The following is a 26,322-nucleotide window of genomic DNA, read 5'->3' as shown; positions in this document are numbered from 1 at the left end:
TCTACTTTAAGTATTACAAAGGAGTTGCGATGGGTATAAGGCTGGCAGTCTGCTAACGGCACTCAAGAACATTAGCTTTTTTGTCTTTCAGCCAATGCACAAATTTTGAAAGAGAGATGATTTTCTATACTCATTCACGTTCCAGATTAAAATCAATGTTGTGGGCCTAAATCTTTTTAGGGCAGCTTAATATTACCTTGTCCCATGACTGAGAGAGAAGTAAAAGCTAGGGCAAAAAAAACACAAGTCGTTTGATGTCATTATGAGTTTTAAATCAAAACAAAGCAGAAAACATTCAGCGCCTCTGCAGACTTCGAAAGCCTGATTACTTGATTCTTCTAGCTCAGCTAAAAAGCTTAACTTTAGTGGGGGGCAATGGGAAGTTGAGTAATTGAAAGCCAACCTGAAAGGACAAGACAGTATACACATAATTTGTATTTCACAGGAAAACTGGAGTGCGTTTGCACCAGACTTTAAGGAGCTGGATGAGAATGTGGAGTATGAAGAGCGCGAATCTGAATTTGATATTGAAGATGAGGATAAAAGTGAACCTGAACAAACAGGTAAATGAATGTTACTGTAGAGACCTTTACTGGAAATTCATTTGTTAAAAAGTACATACTAAAACAGCATGATTTTTAAATATCACCAGGTGCAGATGCTGCAGAAGATGAGGAGGTGGATGTGACTTCAGTAGACCCCATTGTTGCCTTTTGCAGTAGGTATGGCAATTACTGGGATTGCATTTGCAGTCAATTAGATCTCACATTGCAAGTATACTTTGCTTGCATGTCAAATTATATTCTTTGTCTCTTGAAAACTACAATATAATGTAAAGTTTATAGGTTTATAAAGTAATTAATGTCACATGTACACAGAGTACAGTGAAATTCTTACTTACATGTTCTAATCAACATTAATCCATCACCAATAAACTATCTGACCTTGCAACTTCTGCCTTCCTAACCTGAACACATTTTTCATAATCTACGAGCAATACATTGTATATCAGATATAGCAATGTTTAATTAGGTTAAATAAATTGATGCTTATATTATTAACTAGCTGTGTTACCCAGCTTCTCCTGGGAAATTTTCTAGAACAATGGGCCTCATTTACAGTGCCAGTCAGTCAATCAGATGTATGAAAATTACTATGTAACTAACTGAGTACTTTTCTGTATTTTATTAATTAGTTCAATTGAGCTTATATAATTGCCCCCAAGTAAAATATTTGTGACGCAGATTAATTCTTGCTTTACCTATTGATTGATTTTGTCTTTTGTTGATGGTTATTGGAAAACAAATTTCACAGGAAACTGTATTCTTTTGACTTCAGCACGCAATAAGTTGAATAATGGGGATTTTGATTACAAATTTATTTTTACCCTGTACCATATCCTGTTAAAATGGTATCTTCAATCAGTTTGAATGTACAGTAACACTCTGATTTGTAATCTAATACTATTACAAAGGTTTGGAGGGTTTAGATCAAAAATACACAAACTGAAATGGGCCTAGTGTATGGGAATGACAGTTTATGTAAGAGCCATTTGTTAGTTAATTAGGTTATGTTAAATTATAACATTTTTTTCTGAATTATGCTGAAATATTTCCCTATATGTTAATGCATAGTCTATGGAAGATTCTGTTATAACCCCCACAAGCTAAATCAAAATGTAATATGCTAATTATTTATTGTCCCTCTGACTACAGATTAGTCCCAGTTTATGATCTGCCTTGCAGTTGGTAAGGCATGGAGGGCAAACAGTTTCAAAATTGTGACAATGCCATACATATAGAACGTACTGAATGTTTAGGTAAAGCATATGTAAGTTTGCCATAGGCTCAGTTCAACAAGAAAAAGCTAAATTTGTAGAAGCAAAAATGTTTCCCTTTTTGCCTTTTATACTGACTGTGTAACAACTTTTGTCTGAATTTTCATGATTTATGCCTTTTTAAAATTTCACTAAATGTTTAAAACAGTTTATTGGACTGAGAAATTTGTTCCAGTATGAAACATGCTGGATCCTACCTTGCCAACTCAGTGGCCGTTAGATTTTGGGAACCAGGAAACAAACAGCTACAGTTTACCTTAGTGAAAGTGGGGAACTTAAACATGGAACCAGTAAGAACTGAAATAAACCCCATATAAACTTTCAAAATGGAAAACGATTGAAAGTGAAATGAAAAGTAAAACAAACCACAAATCTTAACCGTGTAATACCCACTACATAGGTATCATACAATGATAGCAAGTGAACTAAACTATACGCACATACACACTCTCACACACACACATACATACATACATACATACATACATATATATATATATATATATATATATATATATATATATATATATATATATATATATATAATATGTGTGTGTGTGTATTATCAGTATAGCTTTACCATAAAAAAAAAAAAGTTGTGTGGAAGAGATTGCAGAAGAGTTCCGTATTGCAGAACATCACCAGTAGTACTACTGGATAAAAGTGATTTGAAGTTGATTCATTCAAAGCTAAAATCTGCCAAAAATCTGGAATGTGCATTTGCATCAAAGCCTAAAATTAGTTCTTCTACCTCATTATACTGTACACTGGGTTTCAATAAATGTCAACCAACAAAAAGCAAAAGTTCTAAATTTCTTTTACTAACTCAAAAGCACAGGCAAAAGCATCTCCATCAGTTAGAGAAACACTTAATAATTCAATCTGTTCTATCATAGCTGTCCTTTTTTTTTTTTTTGGATTGGTATTGCAAACTTAATGATATGTAGGTGTTTTGGCTTTTTCAAAAGTGCATACATTGATTTAAGAAAAGTAGTGTGATCAATTCATTGCAGATTTAAGGCCAAGTGTGGTGTAAATGAAGTCCATGCTTTGCCAAGTACGTCAAGCTGCCACCATCCAGCTGCCTGAATCTTGCGTCATAGATTTAGTCAAAGATAACATCACAGTATGTAATGATAAGCAATACAGCTGAGTTTCCTTTTGAATGATTTTGGGGGTGAGGGTGTAGAAAAAAGGAAGATTGAGGGTTTATACTGCAGTAAAATTTAAACTGATGCAAGGAAATCACTTCTTGCTGTATTTCTCTATCCCTTCCTGCTGTTCTCCGTGTACTCTCCTATTGCTCCATGTATTACTTCTGTGGGAGCCTTCTTTGCATACTCCGAGAAGCCACATTTCTTAGCCCAGCACTGTAAGGGTGCAAAGAAAAGGACAGGGTGTGTTATTGCTGATTGGCTTATTTTCTTTTTGCAATAATGACACCAAATTTCAATCAAATCGATCAAAGCATTTTTGAGAATTTGGGTATTGAGTTTTTCTACTGTGGGGAGGGTGAGGTTGCCCCTAAATATTAATTTTCTGAAATATTTTTTCTTAGTGGATATCTACTGACTTACATGTACAAACCTGCAAAATTTCAGCTTTTTTGTGAATGGGAAACAGTGTTTTTACTGATGAGTGAGTCAACCAAATTTTGTGTATGTATATATATATATATATATATATATATATATATATATATATATATATATATATATATATATATATATATATATATATATATATATATATACTGTAGATATAGATTTACAGGTAAGTGTTCAATATTTATTTATAACATATGCCTAAAAATCCTTTCATATTTATATTTCAATATAACTTCTTCCAGAATATATGAAACCTGTTTTAGGAACAGTTTTACCTTATTGTCTTATCCATACATTAATAGTCTGTCTCTAAAGAAGACACCTTTACCAGAGTGTTCTGTTTTTTTATACAGTGATGAGGAACTAGAAGACTACAAAGCCTTGCTGTATTTGCCTATTGCTCCAGAAGTTGAAGATCCGGAGGAAAATCCATTTGGGCCTCCCCCAGATACTGCTGGTCAGAATGTACCACCTGATGATTCTCCAGTTGGTACAGGAGGTGAAAAGAAGCAGAGGCAACCATCCTCTGAGGGAGTGCCCCCCAAAAAGAAAGCACGCACAACCACCATTGAACTGCAGGGGGTGCCCAGCGATGGTAAGCTGTAGCAGCAGTCAGAAAAATGACTTGTCGCTTTCTATTGGAATTTTTAGACTATTAATGTACTTACATGTTGGCTTCTCAGAGGTACATCCTTTGCTGGGAGTGAAGGGAGATAGCAAGTCCAAGAAGAAGCAAGCTGGACGACCTAAGGGATCAAAAGGTAAAGAGAAAGATTCTCCCTTTAAAGCCAAAATCTACAAAGGTGACAGAGGGTTGCCTTTGGAAGGAACGGGCACAGCAGGCGGCGGAGCAGGAGGTGGAGGAGGTGGTGGTGGTGGAGGAGGAGGTGCGAAGAGCAAAGTGCAGGCAGATTTGGTTCCTCTTGAAACAGGTAAGGACCACTGAAAAAGCTTCCTAGCTGCTGGCTTGCCTTTTACCTCAGCTTTAGACAGCACCCTGTCCCTTATCTTTCCAGCCCCCACCTTGCCCATTGTCTCATCCTGTATGTTGAGAATGTAGTGCGTTGGAGATGAAAGGAGAACTTATAGAATACAAAATGCTTACAACTTTGCCATTGCTATTTGCCATACAATTATTGGACTTGAAGTCAAACACAGTCATAATCTTCCAAGTTTAATGCTATTAAGAATCTGAATATTACGTTGTAAAGCCAGTAAGAAGTAAAATAAGGCATTGAGTCATTAGGTTGAAATCATGCTTTTAAATTTTATTAGGAACCCCAAAGTTTTTTCTGAGAAACCTTGTAATAACCCCATGGAGAACACAGCATATTGTCTGTTTTTTGGTTACATTGATTCAGGTTTGAAACATTGTAAAGATGGAATATGTCACATCAGAAAGCACCCAGAAAACAGCATTCCTGATCTCCATTGTTTGATTCACAACAACTTTCATGAAAAAGGACCAGTTTTAATTAGACCATAAAGTATGGTCTTTGCCTTCTTCCTGCTTCTAATCATTTGAGTCATAGGTGAATACCAATTTCCAAATAAGTCCATCTGAACAAGTGTTTCAGAGAGTACTTTCCTTTAAATGAAACTTTTTTTTTATTTCTATCTTCAAAATATCAGCCACCTCTCAGGATATTTGAAACAAATGTGCAGCCTGACATAGAAATAAACAAACATCCTGAGTGTTTTGTTGTTAAAGAATGTTTTTATGTTTAAGGAACCTATCATTTTCATGTGATTACAGTAGCATAGTGCACACCCTTACATATCTAGTATCCTAGTTTCAAATCCCACATCTTGTTGCTGTCGGTGTGGAGTTTGCTAGTTTTCCACATCTTCTCAAATGCACCTGTTTAGCAGTGTCTGCCTATAATTGTATACCGTTTTGCTTTAAAGCATCCCATTTATATAAAATATATTTTTTTTCATTCTACCTGCATCTTTTTATTTTCCCCTGGACTAAGAACAAAGGTTTCATGCTCGTCTGGCACATTTCCAAAAATCTCTTGCCATCCAATAGTGCCACCTATTTTGACCTACTATGCAGCAGTAGTCATGACTCACAAGAACAGAAGGTTTAGAAATAATTCTACTTTATATACAATGTGTGTATGTATGTGTATATGTATATATATATATATATATATATATATATATATATATATATACACACACACACACACAACCCCCTGGCCTGAGCTACGCACCAGCCACTTCACGTCTCTGCCGCTCGTGTATGTGGATTTCACTTTCACCAAACAACAAATCATGGATACGCCTCTTCGTTGAGAAGAAACACTACTATTCCCTGATGGCAACACGAATTAGATGATCTACAAGTCTCCGACTTAAAGTTTAAATCCTCTCTTTTTGCTGTTCCGTTATTTCATCAAGTAATAATTTCTGTTTGTTTGTGCTAATGCAATCTTTACTATCATTTTTTGAGGCTTTCGAATTTTAGTACTTTCATTATCTCTAACCTGTTCTGCATATGGATCGCGCCAACGTTTTTGAACCTCTGTACGACATTCTACTTTGTCATCTACTCTTAGTCTTTTATTTCCGGCCAAGGCAGAAAGCCTTATCTCGTGGGACTTGAAAGTATCTCTCTGAAAAATCACGTCTCATCCCAGGATTTATATATATATATATATATATATATATATATATATATATATATATATATACACACACTTCATTGGAGTTGACTGCTGTAAATGTAATCTTCTTCAAAAATTTGTTCATCAGTTGAAGTTGACAAAGAAGTTTCATTGCACACTTTTCTCTAATTCCAAAGACCAAAAGATGTCATCCGGGATATATGTTTTCTGTTATCCTTGAAGATCTACACACTCCTCTTCCTGCCCACCATTCTTTCCCTTTTCCATTATCCTTGTGCTTCTCCAAGTTCTCTCGTGTTGAAGGGCTCCCTCTTGTACTGTATAGCTGTTGCCACTGGCCTCTTGTAATTGATGGCCTCCCAATAAAAGATGACCTCCTGATCTCCGTTTCACTTCCTGTGCCTGGTCCTGTCTGCTTCCTGCTTGCTCCTCGCCCTTCCTCCTGCAGTGCTGCCCAGCTGTTTTGCACGAATTGAGGTTTGGTGTCTTGTCTTATTTTTTATTATTGTGTGTGAATTTTATTTCTAAACATTTTTTTAGTTGCTGTATTCTAAACTTTACAGGGATTGTTTGGATCATCAACTGTTTTCTGTTATTGGACTGCAAGACTATGAATGGTGATATGATGTTTGTGTGAAAAAATTATATTTGCTATTACTATATATAAATATATATCTTTATATTAAAAGTGCAGTGTAACAGTTCACAAATCTTACAATTCAATACAGATGCTCATTTGAGGTTCACTATACAAGTACAATATGTCTTCAATGCATCATTACCCACCATTGTTACAATTAATTACTAAATCATTGTGTTTCCACAAAGGAGATTACACCTCTTCTGACCAATAATATTCTGTCTTATGTTGCCACTCTTTTACCACTGGTTGGTGCAAAAACCCATTAACTTAGCCACTGTCCTGGCTAAACCTGCTTATTCATTATAGAGTTCCCAGAATAAAAGAGAAATAATTTACTTTTTGCTAGCCATTATCCTGTAATACTGTTTAATTCCAGTTTTAATATGGCTTCATTATAGGTATTTCAATTTAATTTATTTTCTTATTGATAGGCTTAAGTGCATGTACAAGTTTACAAATCAATTAATCTATCTGCTGTGACCACGAGGGGCATGAGTGAGCCCTAAACCCAAGACACAGTGATACACCACAAGTTTTTAGAATAAAATAAAAGGTATTTATTCACACCAAGCACTTTTACAATGTTTATCCAATTACAGCCACAATTACAAAGCAAACAAACAATTCAGTGTTATAACTTTATTGTCTAGCTGTGGATGTGGCAAACAAAGAAGCTTGAATATGCAAAAGAAAAAAATATGAAGACAATTAACATATAATAATAATCCATCCATCCATTTCCTAAACTTGTTTAATTCTGAGCAGCGTTACAGGAAAGCTGGAGACTGTCCCAGGAAGCACAGAGCATACTCAAAATTCCCATTATTTCTACTGATAACCTTTTTCGAATCAAAAGAGTACAGTTTCCTATAAAACTGTGTTTCACATTGATCATCAACAGAAGCAAAATTCAGTCACTGGGAAAAGCAGAACTGGATTCACTTCAGTTTTACTCATCGGCAGTTGTATGTAGCATACAGTATTTGAGATTAAGCAGCTCCAGTGAACTACCATAATAATTTTAGCCCCTGCTAAACAAAAAACTGCAAATTTTGTTTCAAAAATAAAAAGTACTTAGTTAAATAGAATTTCTGATATGTCCGATTAACTGACAGCATTGGAACTGATCCCATTGTTGATGTTAGTGCTTCTTGTTCCTGACTGTAAACTGTTCTGAGATTTCACACTACTGTAATTCCCGTACTGTTCTGAAATGTAGCACTTTTGATGACAAATAGTTAAATTGTTGGTACTTGCTCGAGGTAAGAGCATTCTTTATACTCATAAATGCCAATGATCCATTTTAGATGGTACATGGTGAGCAAGTTCAATGTTAGTTTTATGATCAATTGCTACCAGTATTATAAAGAAGAATAAATCCTTGAAAGTCATAACTCCATAATGTACTACACTCCATGCTTTTTCTTTGTGGTTCAACAGATGCATGTTGATAGATGGCCATGCGCGACTTGTTTAGATCACTGCAGGTATATTTTTATTAAGTTGAGAACATAGTCTGTGACTTTTACAAATTTAAACAGTAAATAACATATGAGTACAGTATTGAGCCTATTTAAACAGTAAATAACATATGAGTACAGGATTGAGCCTAAGTAGGTAGAAAAATGTATAGGGACAGTAGGACAACAAACATTCGAGGTGATCATTTTACAAATGACAAAGGAGTTTGTTCTTTTGTTTTGTGTACTATTCATGGGCAGTGCTCTTTTGATCAATATGCTACATTTGTGCTTACTTCTGTCAATTTGTGCTGAGAGAGTAGAGCAGAGTGAGTAGCAAAGACCTCCTTTGCTGCAAGCAACTAGTCAAAACCGAGCTGCTAACCTACACTATCGGTCAAAAGTTTTAAAACACCTCAGTTTTTCTTCAAATTCTTCTTGAAATGCAATGAATGACCTAAAATTTTAGGAGCGGGTTTGTAGGGCAGTTTTATACACAATTTACATTACATTTCTATTATTATTAAGTTATAATATCGTAATAGAAATTATACAGCTTACCATAATGCAGAATCAGTGGGAGAACTGAACTTGTTTTCCTGCAACCAGAAGATCCCATCTGGGGACGATGGAAGAGAGTGACACGCGAAGTGTGTTGCTTATGTTCAGTCTACTCCGTAATCTTGTTTTGGTTGCTGTTACTGTAGAAAACGCTGCCTCACAAAGATAGGATGTTGGAAATGGAAGCAGCTTCAGTAGTTTCTTTCAAGTTAATTTTAATCTCCTCCTGCCTACAAGTTCTGCTGACGAGAATTTTTCTCAGCATTTCCTTGCGATAATACACTTTCAGGGTGCGAATGATGCCCAAACCCAATGGCTGAAGCACTGCTGTGCAATTGGGCGGGATAAATTCAAGGTGAACATTATCTGAATGTGGAAGTATGTTGTGGGCAGCACAGTTATCAATTGGAAGCTGAATGATCCTCTTCTTCTTTTTCATATTGTGAGGTTTCTGAACTATTTTGGGATCCCCCCCCACCCAACGGGAACGTCACACTGAAATGCATCCCGAAGTGCGATTGCAGCATCTGTATAAGATTGTTTGTCCATTGCCGGGGCAGGGAAACAGCAGACTCACAGCGTGTTGTCCCGTTGACAGAGGTCCCAAGAGAGTTTAAAAACCACACATTTTCTTGAATGAGTGCCACATTAATAGGAATGTTTCTTGAAGGGGTATCACTGAACCACATAAAAACGGCTTTTTCGCCGTCTTCAAATGCAGCAGTTCGCAAAAGTTTGCAACCCAAGATTTTTCTTCTTTTTTGCATATAACAAAGGCATATGCATTGCATTTGTCATTCCAACAGATTGCACATCACAAGCATTAACACTGTTATCATTTTTTCGTGTTTGCCATTTCTATAGAAGGGTGACAATGAGTTAAATTCTGATGGATATTTTTCAAATGTTGACGAGCAATAAGCAAAAGGTATCACTGAAAACCACAGAAAACAAAAACAGCAAAAAAAACAGTATGAGGAAACTTTCTGTTTCGGGATCGTTGTGCAAATGTGCACAACTAAGCTGCGACCACAGAACTAACTGCTCTGTGGATGACTCATTCAAGCATTTCAAGGTCACTTCACTGTAACGAAAGTATCTGCTGCTGAATGTACTTCGTAGTAATGAGATTTCTATAGACTCATGTCATATGGGGAAACTGTCAGAAACATAAAAATACTTCATTGTAATACTCTGTCACCTCGGTCTTGCTGTCCTCTCTGCGCCACTGCAAAGCCCTGCCTGCCTAGCATTCTGAAAACTGTCCTCAGTGAAGGGGGCAGCCTTTTTGCTGTAGCCCTTCACTGAGCGAGTGTGCTGCGGACCAGGGGTTGGGCACCCTTGCCTTAAAGGACAAAATAGGGCATTAAAATACTGACTGTGGACTACTGCAGACTAGACAAGGTCTCCTCTTCACAATAGAAACTTATTTCTGTGTTTGCTAACCTAAACTTTAAATGTAAGCTTCTGGCCATTTACTGCATACCTTTTCAACATTTTAGGTCATTTATCGCATTTCAGCTGATTAAATTTAAAGAAAAACTGAAGAAACTGAGGTGTTCTAAAACTTTTGACCGCACTGTATCAAAGGAGCAAGTTAGTGGACCTCAGATAATGTCAGTCGCACTCTGTTTGTGTAATGTCAGAAGAAGCCATGTAAAGATCATACAGAAAATAGACCAAAGTGCCAAATCTGCAAGGTATAAAAAATTTAAAATCTAATATTGTGCCTGACTTGCACTTGCGTCTTCCTGGATAGTCTGTTTTGCCCTGCTGCCCTATAATGGAAAAAGCAGGTCTCTATCTTCATTTTCTACCTGATGTTTAGAGTGTTTTTCCTTCTTTTTAAATTCCTCCAAGTATTTTGTATTGACAGTCAACCAGCCCTGCAGTTAGGTGACTCCAAATTAATAGTCACAAATCAGCAGGTCAGCTGACTTTTATGTGCCCAGCTGTGGCAAAATCTTCTCTTATTAGAACATTTGGATCTGATGGGGAACCACCCTAAAATGAAGTAGGCAACTAGGGATGAGAGTATGAAGATGTCACCTATAGCGACTGAGGAAAACCTTTGAGTCCTAATGCTGTTCCTTGAGCAAGGAATTTTCCCCACTTTATCCACATTTCTGCAAGTAGGAATTTAGGCTTGGGGATATCATCTGTATAAATATTTAAAGTGTTTACATTACTCAGATTTTTTCACACATCCACTATGTGTCTAAATGCATCTTACACCCGATTTAAATGCAACTGAACAATTGTCTGGTAAGTTATACATCCTGAACTGGTATGTTGACAGACGATGAATGTCAGTTTATTTAAAGGATTTCAAACATCTCAACTGAAAATGCCCTATAGAAATGTCAGGCACCTTTCAAATTATCTCTCCATCCATTCATTAATTTTCTGCACCTTCGTTTTTCCATTACAAAGTCACAGGCAACTAGGTTGACATCGCAACAGTGCTCCCTCCCCTGTGTTAGACTAATTTAGTATTTGTAATTACCCTGATATGCAGCTCTTTGAAATACAGGAAGAATCCCACACACCAAGCATTTTGAAGAACCCTGTTGTGTGTTTATTTTTGTGTTAGCTGCACTTATTGAAGGCCAGCCTTTTACAATTTGAGGTGTACAGATGTCCAGTGAATGTGGATGTGCACAAAGCAAAATATTCTGTATAAAACAAATTAAGATTCATAATTATTCTAATCTAAACAGAGTGGTGTATTTCCACATGGAGGACAGTAAGTAGGCATCTAAAAAATATTCTGCCCACTTTCCCAACATGTGTGTCCGCAGACTTTGACACTTCACTATAGGTTCACAAATGCACAGCCACACACAGTCAAAACAAATGGAATCTAAAAAAAAACACTAAGCAGATATTCATTGCATTAAAAAATGTAAAAGTAGAAAATAGGTAAGTATGCGGATTAGATGTGTGCACATTCTCTGTATGTTTGTTGCTAAAGCTGATTTGAAGCTATGAAGATAATATCCACAATGCCCTTTTATTTCTGGTATACTTTTTCAGTGTCAAATTTCTGTTGGAAGTCACACTTGTGAGTCTTGGTTGAAGAAGAACTTTTCATACCCAGTAGGTAGTGTACACTTTCTTAATAACTTGTTCTCTTGGGTTTCCTGCAGGTGGTGCTATTTCTGAACTTTTATGAAGGATAGTCTTTCGCGTCTCGCTTTCTCTTCCTCTGGTCTGAGATTGTGTTGGCATACTGACTAACTGCAGGGGTTCAGGCACCCCTTCTTGTACAAAGAATATAAAAGCAATGAGTTGGGGGGAATAAATATCCACTGGGGCTGGTGTCAAACAGGACCTTTGGCCTAAAATGTGGACTCCTTCGATGACTACATTGCAGCCTTTTCTTCAGACCCTGGTGGATTATTTTTGTAATTTGAGAATCATGTTTGAATTGTCGTCATTCTCTTATACAAAAGGACTTATAGAGGCACAGCTGTACAGAACACAAACTTTTATCCTTTGTGCCCTGCTTATTTGCAGAACTGTGAAGTCTATACAAGATGAAAGAAGCCAGCATTTTAACATTATTTCAAGATTACAAGGAAATCTCTTGTACATATTCCAGAATTTTGATGGGCACTGTTTCCATCAGAGCATCATCTCCATGAGGAAGGGAAGCATACGTGATCATCATTGACAAGTGAGATTCATACACACTGCAGTAAAACAACACAAGAGGTCTAATAGTAGTCATGTCATGTATGGAAAGAGTGAGACCATCCTCTGACATAACCCTTTCCAGCACCCTTTTTGTTTGTTTTTGTCTTTTTAGAGGTGCTACAGCCACTTATGAGACTCGGGTTTTAGTGAACTTTCCTGTGATACTGATGTATTGCAAGCTAAGTCACACGATTAAACATTGTACTGTCAAAATCAGGTATTGTATTTTGTTTTTAAGGACTGGGCTGGAAGGGATTGCACAAAAATCAAGATCATTGCTTAATAAAAGTTCAGAAAAACTTTTGTGTATTTTTATCCATCCGTATTTTAAAACTATTAAACCATTGATGCAATTTGTAAATTAGTATAATACAGCTATGACCACTGTTGAAGTACTTTTAAACATTTTATTTCTATGTAGTAAAATTATTTATTTTTTTTGTTCATGTGTTTTAGTAAATGTTTCCAGTATCTTTTAAAATGAAGTACTAGAAAAACTGTATGAATCAGAGGTTGGGAGCATGCACTTATACAGCACGTTGCTGCACCCACCACACAATGAACCTCAGGTTCCCAAATTAGGACCCGAGTGCAGTTGTGCAATGGGTGACACCTCAGCACTACACTGGTTCGAATGGAGTGGAACAGTGTGAGGTTTTTGTTACAGTAGCTGCCAATACTGCCACCAACCTTTCAAGTTTTCCATGCAAGTTGGAAGACCTGCTTGCAGGTTAACATCATACCTAGGTTAAGGACCTTACTCAAGAGCCCAGTGGAGTAGTAGAGTCACTTCTGGAATACCTTCTGATTGCCGGCACAGGTCCCTAGCCTCAAAGAGCCACCACTCCACCCCAATGGTATTCAGATCAGGGATTTGACTTGGCCATTCCAGAACTCGGGTGGCGCAGTGGTAGCACTGCTGCCTCGCAGTTAGGAGACCCGGGTTCGCTTCCCGGGTCCTCCCTGCGTGGAATTTGCATGTTCTCCCCATGTCTGCGTGGGTTTCCTCCGGGCGCTCCGGTTTCCTCCCACTGTCCAAAGACATGCAGGGTAGGTGGATTGGTGATTCTAAATTGGCCCTACTGTGTGCTTGGTGTGTTTGTGTGTGTCCTGCGGTGGGTTGGCACCCTGCCCGGGATTGGTTCCTGCCTTGTGCCCTGTGTTGGCTTGGATTGGCTCCAGCAGACCCTGTGTTCGGATTCAGCAGGTTGGAAAATGGATGGATGGATGGATGAATTCCAGAACTCTTCATTTCAACCATTCTTTAGTGGATGAACTGGCATGTTGTAAGGTCCACTTAATTTTGAGCTTCAGTCCTTAAGCACCCTCTAGTATAATGAAGAATGCAAAGTGGATTCTACGATAGTGAGCTGACTATGCTCTGATGAAGCAAATCAGTCCCAAACCATTTACAGCACCATGCTTTTTACAGTTAGTATCACATTCTTCTTAGGGAAATGCTATCTTTGTTTTCTCCCAAAACATGCCTTCTAGTACTGCTGCCCCATAACTTTATGTTTTCCTTGTCTGGTCAGAGCACATTGTTCTTGAAGTCCTGGTCTTAGTCTAGGTGTTCATGGACAAACTTTAATATTACCCTGATGTTCATTCTGGAAAGCAAAGTTTTCTTCCTAGCACATCACTCCAGTGGGTCTAATTTCTGTATCCTTTTCTAATGGTAGTTCTTTACACATTGACGTCAACAAGGGCGAGAGCTACCTGTAGGTCCTGTGATGGAATGCTGGTGTTCTTGTAGACTTTTCTCAGCATCTTGTGGTCCCTGCTCAGGCAGATCTTCCCAGTGCGGCCTGGCCTGGAAAGATGACAGTTTTCTGAAGTTATCTTCACTAGTAGATGATCTTCCAGACCATGGAATGGTTGATTTCCTGACTCATAGACATCTATGATCCAGTTTTCCCTCTTTTCTCAAGGCAGCAGTGGATACCTTTGTATAACATTCTCAGTTTCTTGGCAATCTGTCCAATAGAATTGTCTTTATTCTACGCAGGAAGCTGTTTTATTTTGGCCATTTTTGAACGCAGAAGTGAACTTCAGGAATTCCAGTACCTTCCAACTAAACAAGTGTCAATTTTCTTGCTTTATTGAAGAAAATAGCAGGTTTCTGCTGTTCTTAACACAAAGGTTTCTCTAATAACCAATTACCATTTAAACATGATTGAGTAAATTTCAAGTTAAGTCAATTTTATTTATAGAGCACATTTAAAACAACAGAAGTTGACCAAATTGCTATACAGCTTCCATAAACATTCCAATTAATATGTACATATGCAGTACATACAGTTAGTAAATGCACCAAATTAAAAAAAAAAAAGTTAAAGCAAAAAGATCTTTCAGGCAGCATTTAAAAGTACCCAAAGTTGGTGCTGACCTAATATAAAAATCGGGAATAGTCTCCCCTAGACTTCCACATATACTGAGATATGGGGATGGATATTTGAGGAGTAAGCCTGAAGACAACATATCTATGTTTTCTGTGTAATATTGTATTTAAACATGAAATTGTTCAGCATTTGCTGAAGAAGCCCATACTTTCAAACTATAGGCCTAATTCTAAGCTCTCATTTCTGTCCAAAATTATTAATTGGAAAGTGGTTTCTTTGCAGTTAATTTCATATCTGGAGGATAACAATGTGATGTGTTTCAGTCAGGTTTTAAAAAACTTCATAGTACTGAATCAGCTCTGCTGAAGCTAACATGATATTCTATTAACTTTGGACTCTGGTTCTTCTGCAATCTTGGTCTTGCTGGATCTCAGTGCGGCATTTGAGACAGTGGACCATGGAGTTCTGTTAAAACGGCTTGAGGATGAAGTAGGCATTCAAGGCTGTGCACTGAATTGGTTTGTGTCCTAACAGAAAGGCAGATCTATGTCTGTTAACATAGATGGGAATTTCTCTCATCCAGCTCCTCTCACACAAGGCGTCCCTCAAGGTTCTATCCTGACTCCCCTTCTATTTTCCCTTTATCTGCTCCCCTTGAGGGCCATCTTTTACAAGTATGATGTCGCGTATCATTATTATGCTGATGATACGCAGCTGTACCTCAAAGTTAGTTCTGACATCACTTCATCTGTAAAGAAGCTGTTGAAATGCTTTGAGGATATTAAATATTGGATGGCACAAAATTTCTTGAAATTAAAAGAAAATAAAACAGAAGTCATTATTTTTGGTCCTACCACATCTGTAGTTGAAATTGGCATGCAGGTAGGACCTTTGGCAGCAATGATTCATAATGATGTCAGAAACCTAGGTATTATCTTTGAGTCCTCACTAAGTTTTAAAAAACAAATCTCCATGGTAGTAAAGTCCAGTTTTTATCAACTGAGGCAAATTTCTAAACTAAAATCCTTTCTATCAAAGAAGGACTTGGAAACAGTCATTCATGCCTTTATTACATCTCGCCCAGATTACTGTAATTCCCTATATGTGGGTCTGCCAAAATCTGCTCTGTTGTGCCTTCAGCTGGTTCAGAACGCGGCAGCTAGATTTTTGATTGGGTCGAGAAAACGGGATCACATCCCCCCCATTTTAGCCTCTCTCCACTGGCTACCGGTGAGGTGTTGCCTTGATTTTAAAATCTTGTTGTTTGTTTTTAAAGCCTTGCATGGTCTTGCTCCAAAATATATCTGTGACCTCCTTCACCCCTTTGTGCCACCAAGAGCACTGAGGTCATCTGGACGACTGCTCCTTGTAGTGCCAAGATCTCGGCTGAAGTCTAGGGGAGACGGAGCTTTTTCAGTTGTTGCTACTATTCTTTGGAATGACTTACGTCTGCACATAAGGGGCCTCATGCATAACACCATGCGTAGAATTCACACTATAACATGGCGTAAGCACAAAAGCAGAAATGTGCTTAAGCACAAAAAAATCCAGATGCATAAATCTGTGCAAACGATAACTTCCACGTTCTTCCGCTACATAAATCCCGGTCAGCGTGAAAAGTAACACATGTACACGCGGCTGCTGTCCCACCCCATCTCCTCCCAGAATTACACCTTTTTGAATATGCAAATCAATATAAATAGCCCTTAAGCTCAGCGTTCTGTGAAAAGGCAATGGCAAAAGCATGGGGGGAAATAGAAGAATACCAAGTGGAGGCAAGGAAAAACGTACTGTGTGTTGGTTTAAACAGTGGTATAATCAACAAAAGGAAGTTGATCGAGTGACATAGAGTGTCGTAGAAACTCAAAAGCTCAAATTCACAAAGTTGCACAGTGGCCGAAATAAAAAAGTTGTCAGATATCAAAGTCGCTGTGAAAAGACGAGTCGTAGCCCACTGTCTGAGTTTCATATGAAAGCTTATTAGGGTACAGAGAAAAAAAAAAAAGGCATACAGTGGGAAAAAAAGCATGAAATGTCATCTTTAATCTCGAAATTTCCACTTTAATCACGTAGTTTATTTTGTCATTAAAGTACAGCATCATAAACCTCACCTTAAAATCGTTAAATTTACTAGTTTCTCATTTCCCATTGTAGCTAAAGTAGCACGTTAAATGCTTTGTTTTGTATTTGATCTTCTATGTGTGTTAATCACTACGTGCTTCCTGGCTTTCTCTTCCTCCAACAGGACACAGAATATATTACATTCGTAATATTACAGGTCTCTGAATAATTAAAATACTGAGATGTATACTTGATATCATTTTCATGATGATAGGAGTTAAAACATGTTATTAAACATGGGAACACGGTGGCGCAGTGATTGTGCATGACCTTCAATGAAATAATTTATTGCAGCAGTACTGTCTCTTTCAAACGTACTAACCTCCAGTTCCTGTCCTTACTTTTCTTTCTCCAAATACCCAATTGTCACACAATCAGCTCTATAATAGACGTTAAGCCATCTGTAAGCTTGGAACGCTGATTCTTCAAAACTTTTAAGGAACATTGAACTATCTTGGTGGTACGTGTTTAATTATTCTATCCTTCCAGTGTCACACCAGTCCCATCAAGCGTCCCATCAAGCATACAGTGCGAGGCAGGAACAAGCCGTGAACGGAGCGCCAGTTCCTTGCTAGTGCAGCGACACTTTGTCCTCACATGTTTAATTATTAACAATATAGATTATTTAAATAAGTTAGTTTTATCTGTATAATACAATAAACATTTTGCTGCATTTCATCTTAAAAATTATATCGTCATCATATGTAATTACGCGCTTTATAAAGTGGCTCAGGTTTTGCAATATTATAACTGTAGTACAAGTTTACAGTGAGGTGATTGTACTTATAAGTACAAATAGTTCTACAGGGAGCACTTGATGGACTGATTGAGTGCATTTATAGTTCTTGGGATTAAACTGTTTCTGAACCGCGAAGGTCCGTACAGGAAAGGTTTTGAAGCATTTCCCATGTGAGAGCAGTTCAAATAGGCTGCATGTGCTTGATGCTGTATACCGATAATTCTCTTTCCGATCAGCTGCTATGAGTGGTGCAGTGAGAGTAATATGGAAAAAGATGATCCTCTGTGGCAACCCCTAATGGGAGCAGCTGAAAGAAGAAAAAGAAGGTGCAGTGAGAGTAACAATGCTAAAGCAGCTATGGTATTTGGAGTAGTTTGGCCATTCCGTGGACCATTATATTGTTATAGGTTAATTACAATCAGATGCATTAAACTAATAAATAATATGTGGTTAATTTCAGTGTATTTATAAAGCCGAGTCAGGAATGTGGATCTAAAAAAGAAAGGGAAAAAACACTAGAACAGTAGCACTGCTTTGACGCTTTGTGCTGCCAGTCTGCAAAACCAAGCTCAAAACTTGCATACGGCAGGTATGAGCTACCATGGAAATGTGTGTGGCTTTACGCCAAGTTTATGTTTTATACATCGCGATTTGAACGTGGAAACAGGCTTACGCAACATTTTTGTGCGTACGCACTGTTTATATCATCCTTGATTGAGGTTTTTAAAAGTCGGCTTAAGACCTACTTGTTTTCTTCTGTCTTTCTTTGTGTATGATGGGATTGTGGTGGATGTTGCAATTGGTTGTTTTATTAATCTGCTTTTGCATGATTGTTTGTATTGTTTTTATTTTAATTCTTTTTTGTACAGCACTTTGGCGCAACCTCTGTTGTTTTAAATGTGCTGTTATAAATAAATAATCTAATCTAATACTTGTATGCAAAATTTGGTTGACCTTAGTGAAAGTGTACTCAAGCTATCATGTTTATATATACACACACACAAACAGACACACAGACATAATTCCAAAAATGGTATTTTCAGACTCGGGGAGGTCTAAAACGTCGAGATTCATCAAAATCTGGAAATGGAATTTTTGGAGGATTCCAATACTTTCCCTATACTTTGTATATGAGAAAGTAAAAACATAGACTATTCCAAAGCTTGGGGGCAGCTACTGCAAAGGCACGATTCCCTCTGAGCTCGAGACCTCAGCATGACAAGTAACCTCTGGTCAGAAGACCTAAGTGATCGTGAGGGAGAGTAAGGGTGTTGAGAGGTCAGTAAGATAAGAGGGGGCTAAACCAATCAGATACTTAAAAACAAAGCATACAATTTTAAATTCAATCCTGTAGTGATCAGGATGCCAGTGAAGAGAAGCTAAAATTGGTGTGATGTGATTCTGTTTTCATGTGCCTGTTACTGTTGTGGACCAACTGAAGACAAGAAACAGATGATGGATCGACTCCAGTGTATGAGGTGAGACACAAAAGTAACCAGATTGGTAAAAAAATATATATATTTATTGATGAATTACAGCATTCTAAACGTTGTCACCTTCTATATAACTCCCCCTGCCAATCTCTACACCGCTCCATACTTATCTTCCATTGATTGAAAAAGTGCTGGAAGTCTTCTTGCTTGAGGCTCTTCAACAGGCTTGCCGTTTCTGTCTTCACTTTATCCACTGAGGAAAAATGTGTTCCCTTCAGGTCACTTTTGATTTTTGGGAACAAGTAAAAATCACAGGGAACTAAATCGGGTGAATAGGGAGTATGATCGAGGACGTTTTTGTCAGTCAATTGCGGTAACTTGTGTAGCAATTGTTGTGCAAATGCTGACTGGGCTATTCGCAGGATATACCTAGCCGGTCGGCAGTTTGAGAGGGCGTGTAGGAGGGGATATAGTTCTATGATTCATATCTGGCTGACCTCCAGATGGTTTTCCAGGAAAGCCCCAAGCCCAGTCCGGTTATTTTTTGTGTCTCACCTCAAATAGTCCAGCCGAGAGGAGACAAAAGCATAAATTAGTTTTTGAAAATCATCTGCAGAAAAAAAGACTTGACTTTAGCTAGTACCCTAAGTTGATACAAACAGGCTTTTAAAATTGAGTTAATTTGTTTATCAAATTTGAGGGCCTTATCAAAAATCACAGCAAGTTTTTTTGCTAAGAGTTTACAGTAGGTTTTCAAAGGGCCAAGATTAATTGCAGGAGCACAAGTAAGATCAGAAGGCCCAAAACACACAATGTCTATATTTTGTCATTTAAACCATCCATCCATTATCCAACCCGCTATACAGTATCCTAACTACAGGGTCATGGGGGTCTGCTGGAGCCAATCCCACCCAACACAGGGCGCAAGGCAGGAAACAAACCCCGGGCAGGGCACCAGCCCACCACAGGGTGTGCACACACACACACACGGGACAATTTAGAATCGCCAATGCACCTAACCTGCATGTCTTTGGACTGTGGGAGGAAACCCACGCAAACACGGGGAGAACATTCAAACTCTACGCAGGGAGGACCTGGGAAGCGAACCCGGGTCTCCTAACTGCGAGGCAGCAGCGCTACCCACTGCACCACCTTCATTTTAAACTATTTTTAGTTTAATTTAGCGACATCCATATTTTAGTGTCATTCAGACATTCCAATAAAGGTTTAAGAGAATTTTTATTGATCTGTTTCAGTGGAAGATATATCTGCCTAGCAATGGAAAGAAATACTGTGTTTTTTAAAAAAATGGATCCTAAGTTCAGTGAAAAAAGAATAGGCCCCAGATTAGATTAAGGAAGCAATAAAAGATTTTACCATTGGGGCATTGGCTGCTAAAAATGGGTCTTTTCCCTCATATTTGTCAGTCAACAACACTGGTAATGGCTTGGCTATATTTTGAAATCAGTTTAATGGTATCTTGATTTAAAACAGGTGTCAATTTTGTTAAGAAACATCAAAATTTCTGGGTAATTCCAAACCTTTGAACGCAACTGTATGTAAGTTTTTGTCAATAATTGAAAATAAGATTCTAGCTACTGGTTTTCAGGAAATGCGTACTATTCATTTACTCTTGACCTCATTAGAAAACACAAGCAATCATCTGGTTATGACTGAATATTTCAGAAGTTTAGATACAGGAACAAATTAACTTCCTACTTGCACTATAGCTTTTGAAAAATATAAGAAAGACAATTCTCCATCTTCCATGGCATGAATCTGAGATGCACGTGCCCAGGAGGTTTCTACTAGACTGGTCCGTCTTTCTGAGTGCACACTTCATGCCCTTGCTCTGCCAAATTCTATGTTCTTGCTATGATTATTTTTTTTCTTTGTTTTTCCCATTTGGTCAGACATCTTATATACTTAGTGTAGGCGCTGCAACACTAATCATAGAACAAATTGAATCCACAGTCACAGGGACCGGAGATGATTCTGTTAACCAATCATGGATGAGGTGCAAAACCATCCCAGAAGACACTCACTCATACATGGCTATTATCATAAAATACAAAAAAAATTTAGTTGCCATGGGATTTTTTTCACACTACAGTTATCGCGGGATCTTTGACTTTAAGTTCTAGTGCAGGCAGTGAGAACTGGGCTTTGTCAGACTTGTGACTTCTCTCAGTAGGATTTTTGCTAATGAATGTAGCAGATCAATGCCCTAAAGGTTATTTTTTTCTGTTTTTTTTAGCTGTGATATTCTCTTTGTATGGCTTCAATAGCTGACAGTGACGAATAACTGGTGGGACTCAACAATTTCCGAAGGGGGCTGTATCACAGTCAGAGATACTTAAGATGTGCAAATACCAGGTCACTGAAGTTAAGACATGGATTTGGTTAAAAACACAGGAGCGGGTGCTCTTTCAGAGGAAGATGTAAGAGAAGCAGGATGAGCGGCCACCCTCTCTCTTCTCAGATTGCTGGGTTGACACCTGTCTGGCCAGAGTTCATTTCAAATGATGGTTTTGCTGAAAGTAGTGAGCTGCTGGAGTGTTTTTGAGTGTGTATTTTTAGGGTGGCACATCGCAATGCTCACTCACCATTGTCACACTGTGTATGCCAACTCAGTCACCATACCACCCGATTTGCCCTCAGTCTCTGCAGAAGTGATAGTGAACAGCACTGAATGCAGCCACACTTGCGGCCTAGGTCTCCAGGTAGATGTAGTGTGCACTATTGCAATGGACGGCAAACATGAAAAGTGTGAAGAGAGGAATGTGGAATGCGTCATCAACTGGGTGTGTGGCCTGACTAGCTTTACTGCCACAGTGGGCTCCCGGCAGGTGCTGGATTGTGTAAGTAATGTTATCAACTTTTTTGGCAAATTTAAATTTATCTTCACGTGGAGGTATGCCCGTGGTATTGTCACCACTGACGATGCTTACTTCAAACGCTATGAGACCAAAACAGTGGAGAAGCTGGTCCTCAATCCTGTTAAGGAGACAGACGCAGGTACATATCGCTGTGATGTTCAGTCCAGTTCTTACAAAATGGTCCAAAGGGCCTATTTTGCAGTCAAGGTGTTGCCTCCAAATATGGTGTATCTGGACTATGATCAGTGGCTCATAGCTTCACGGGAGAAGGAAATCAAACAATCAAGCCCCAAATCAATTTTTCCATGGCGAAGAAAGGTCGTCAAGCCTACCTCAGAGCCTGACTTAAATGATCTCAAGTTAAAACTCGCCATATATAGTCTGTGTGGAACAGTGGCAGGGGCAATCTTTATTTGTTTGGTCCTAGCTTGTGTCAACCGAGATTTACCAGATTCAAAAAAAAATCAGAAATGATGTGAGGAAATTGTTCCCTGGAAGGACTTTGACTTTACCATTGGAAACATTAAAAAGCAAGGAAACAGCTCTTTGTGCTGGGTGGAATAAAACAACCAACTGTGGAACTAGGCCTGCAAATTGATGACTCCAAACATATTGAATTTATTATTTTTGCACAAATTAACAGAAAAAGTCTGATATCGGGAACTGCACTCTTCCGAGCACTTCGGGGCATTTCCATTCATTCTAAGGGTGAAAGATATGGAATAGCTATTTAAACTATCACAGGTACCTGAAGTTGCATGGTACATTCTTTGAGATTCAATCACTGGGTCGTCCAATCAAGAAATCTCCTTTGTGTGTTTACTAAAAATTAAAATATTTATGATTAATTCTTCAATTGGTTCTGGTTCAATGTGGCCATATGTGAGTACTTGCCAAGTACTAGTACCAAGCTAGCTACAAACACACACAAGCTAAAGTGTGACACAAATGTTAATTTGCTATAAAATACTTTACAAATGATTTGCTTGGGTCCTCAGTACCTGATACAGTGGTGTGAAAAACTATTTGCCCCCTTCCTGATTTCTTCTTCTTTTGCATGTTTGTCACACAAAATGTTTCTGATCATCAAACACATCCATTAGTCAAATATAACACAAGTAAACACAAAATTCAGTTTTTAAATTATGGTTTTTATTATTTAGGGAGAATAAAATTACAAACCTACATGGCCCTGTGTGAAAAACTAATTGCCCCCTTGTTAAAAATAACCTAACTGTGGTGTATCACACCTGAGTTCAATTTCCGTAGCCACCCCCAGGCCTGATTACTGCCACACCTGTTTCAATCAAGAAATCACTTAAATAGCAGCTGCCTGACACAGAGAAGTAGACCAAAAGCACCTCAAAAGCTAGACATCATGCCAAGATCCAAAGAAATTCAGGAACAAATGAGAACAGAAGTAATTGAGATCTATCAGTCTGGTAAAGGTTATAAAGCCATTTCTAAAGCTTTGGGACTCCAGCGAACCACAGTGAGAGCCATTATCCACAAATGGGAAAAACATGGAACAGTGGTGAACCTTCCCAGGAGTGGCCGGCCGACCAAAATTACACTAAGAGGGCAGAGACAACTCATCCGAGAGGTCACAAAAGACCCCAGGACAACGTCTAAAGAACTGCAGGCGTCACTTGCCTCAATTAAGGTCAGTGTTCACGACTCCACCATAAGAAAGAGACTGGGCAAAAACGGCCTGCATGGCAGATTTCCAAGACGCAAACCACTGTTAAGCAAAAGAACATTAGGCTCGTCTCAATTTTGCTAAGAAACATCTCAATGATTGCCAAGACTTTTGGGAAAATACCTTGTGGTCTGATGAGACAAAAGTTGAACTTTTTGGAAGACAAATGTCCCGTTACATCTGGTGTAAAAGGAACACAGCATTTCAGAAAAGAACATCATACCAGCAGTAAAATATGGTGGTGGTAGGTGTGATGGTCTGGGGTTGTTTTGCTGCTTCAGGACCTGGAAGGCTTGCTGTGATAGATGAAACCATGAATTCTACTGTCTACCAAAAATCCTGAAGGAGAATGTCCGGCCATCTGTTCGTCAACTCAAGCGATCTTGGGTGCTGCAACAGGACAATGACCCAAAACACACCAGCAAATCCACCTCTGAATGGCTGAAGAAAAACAAAATGAAGACTTCGGAGTGGCCTAGTCAAAGTCCTGACATGAATCCAATTGAGATGCTATGGCATGACCTTAAAAAGGCGGTTCATGCTAAAAACCTCAAATAAAGCTGAATTACAACAATTCTGCAAAGATGAGTGGGCCAAAATTCCTCCAGAGCTGTAAAAGACTCATTGCAAGTTATCAAACGCTTGATTGCAGTTATTGCTGCTAAGGGTGGCCCAACCAGTTATTAGGTTCAGGGGACAATTACTTTTCACACAGGGCCATGTAGGTTTGGATTTTTATTTCTCCCTAAATAATAAAACCATCATTTAAAAACTGCATTTTGTGTTTACTTGTGTTATATTTGACTAATGGTTAAATGTGTTTGATGATCAGAAACATTTTGTGTGACAAACATGCAAAAGAATAAGAATTCAGGAAGGGAGCAAATAGTTTTTCACACCACTGTAGTTGTATTGGTTTATAAGGTCATTATTGTCATGTATACAGAATTTAGTTAAATTCTTACATCTTGTCTCATTTTCTGAAACCGCTTTTTCTGGTGAGAGTTGTAGTAGGCCAAGCAGCTCAATCCCCAGTGTCAAAAGATGAGACAAAAGAGCCAAAAAAGTTTTGGAGCAGCCTCCCATATAATTGATCCTTTCTGCAAAATGATTGATTTTGTGTACAATTATGTACAGATTGGAGCCCAAAACAGAACTAACTGGTGAGGTTGAGATGGTGAGTTTTTAAAGTGTGACAGAGGAAGTGAGGTAATTATGACCAGAAGTGATGTCATCGGGCTCATGCCCAGAACCAGAAGTGATGTCATCGGTCTTGTGACTGGAAGTGGCATCATCGGGCTTGTGACCAGAAGAGACGTCATGGAGGCCAGGCAGAATTTCCTGTAACGGGTCTGCACTGGAAAGAGAAAAACGATTAGTGCACCTTGCCACCCCCTGGTCTGCCATGGAAGTACCTTCCTTTGAGCCCTTTAGCCACCTCCCATGCGCAAGTGTGTGACACCAGCTACAGATTATATTGGTTTCTGGGGAGTTCTCAGACACTCCCAAACCAGCCGAGAGAAATAATTCATCCAGCATGTCCTAGGCCTGCCACAGGGTCTCTTCCCAGTGCCCTGAGAAACAACAGGGGAAGCTGTCCAGGGGGCATCCTTATGATATGCCAAACCACCCCAACTGGCTCCTCTCAAGCTGAAGGACTAGCAGCTCTACTCTAAAGGCTTTCTCTGAATCATTGAACTTCTCACCCTATCACGGAATGTCAGCCCAACCATCCTGTGAAGAAAACACATTTCTGCCACTGATATTCACATTCTCATTCTTTCAGACTTTGCCCACAGCTTATGACCATAGGTGAGGAGAAGAATGTTGATCAACTGGTAAACCAAAGGCTTTGTTTTTAGACTCGACTACCACTACCACAACCTGTCAATGTGGCACCCATAGAACAACTGTCGCTGCTCCAATCTACTTGCTGATATCATTTTTCCTGTTCCATCACTCTTGAACAAGATTCCAAGATACTTGAACTTGATACCCTAAGGCCTTATGTTCCCCCTTCACCTGGAGAGAGCAATCCACTTGTAAGCACCTTTGAAATTTTTTTTCTGCTTTTCCTTCTTAACTGTACTTATTTTTTTTTTTGTATATTATTGGTGCACCATTTCCAATTTGAATTTAAGCTTCTAACTGTAGAACTATGCCAGAAAATCTGTGAATCCAAACCAAAAACATTCATTGTTCTTGAGCAAATTAACCAAAAAGCCTGGAACTAAATTCTTTAAAGCTCGTTGGGGCATCCATTTGCCAGTGTAAAAAGAGGCCTGTGACGATGTAGGTTCTGGCTCCACGCTCCCATGGCTATTTGGGAACCCTTGAACCCAACACCGTCGATAATGTTACCGAGTGAGCTAGTCAATGGAGGCAAATTACTGAGCAAGGGGAAGGTAAAAAGTGCAAAAGTGCTTTTATTTAAAAACAGTCAACAAAAACAGTGTTCCAATAAATAGTGCAGTTCTTCAAAGTTCATTAAATAAATAACCCATAAAAAGAACGTGGAGGTTAAAATATTAAGAAAAAACAATCCTTTAAAACCAGAGGTTAAAATCTTCTCTAGGAAGCAGTCTTAAAAAAACAACAAACAAATCCGTGCATCGCTTTATTAGCGTCTCACCTGCTTATCCCGTATGGGCCAAGCAGCAGGCAAGACG

General features: G+C 38.6%; 2 protein-coding genes across 3 annotated transcripts; both read left to right on the top strand.

Moving 5' to 3' along the window:
• Window positions 1-29: 29 nt before the first annotated feature.
• Window positions 30-12,739, top strand: LOC120526656 (retinoblastoma-binding protein 5-like). The gene is made up of 6 exons (XM_039749812.1): window positions 30-33; window positions 411-563; window positions 653-722; window positions 3,798-4,039; window positions 4,128-4,376; window positions 11,891-12,739. Exons 1-6 carry the CDS (start codon window positions 30-32, stop codon window positions 11,914-11,916), a joined length of 744 nt encoding a protein of 247 aa, XP_039605746.1. The 3' UTR covers window positions 11,917-12,739.
• tmem81 (transmembrane protein 81) lies at window positions 9,859-22,982 on the top strand. 2 transcript variants are annotated; one of them, XM_039748600.1, is made up of 2 exons: window positions 9,859-11,844; window positions 21,333-22,982. In XM_039748600.1, exon 2 carries the CDS (start codon window positions 21,598-21,600, stop codon window positions 22,426-22,428), a length of 831 nt encoding a protein of 276 aa, XP_039604534.1. In that variant the 5' UTR covers window positions 9,859-11,844; window positions 21,333-21,597; the 3' UTR covers window positions 22,429-22,982. The 2 variants fall into 2 exon arrangements, with proteins under 2 accessions (XP_039604534.1, XP_039604533.1); XM_039748599.1 differs by lacking the exon at window positions 9,859-11,844 and adding an exon at window positions 18,762-19,120.
• Window positions 22,983-26,322: the final 3,340 nt, after the last annotated feature.

The sequence above is a fragment of the Polypterus senegalus genome, chromosome 3, assembly GCF_016835505.1.
Source record: "Polypterus senegalus isolate Bchr_013 chromosome 3, ASM1683550v1, whole genome shotgun sequence".
In the NCBI taxonomy this organism is placed as follows: domain Eukaryota; kingdom Metazoa; phylum Chordata; class Cladistia; order Polypteriformes; family Polypteridae; genus Polypterus; species Polypterus senegalus.
The sequence above is the reverse complement of the archived record's forward strand: the minus strand, read 5'-3'. Positions and strand labels throughout refer to the sequence as shown.

Coding starts and splice junctions, on each gene's coding strand:
- LOC120526656 (XM_039749812.1), top strand. Junction 4,040..4,127: donor GCAGGGGGTGCCCAGCGATG/GTAAGCTGTAGC, acceptor TTGGCTTCTCAG/AGGTACATCCTTTGCTGGGA. Junction 4,377..11,890: donor TTTGGTTCCTCTTGAAACAG/GTAAGGACCACT, acceptor GGTTTCCTGCAG/GTGGTGCTATTTCTGAACTT.
- tmem81 (XM_039748600.1), top strand. CDS start 21,598: ATGATGGTTTTGCTGAAAGTAGTGAGCTGCTGGAGTGTTTTTGAGTGT.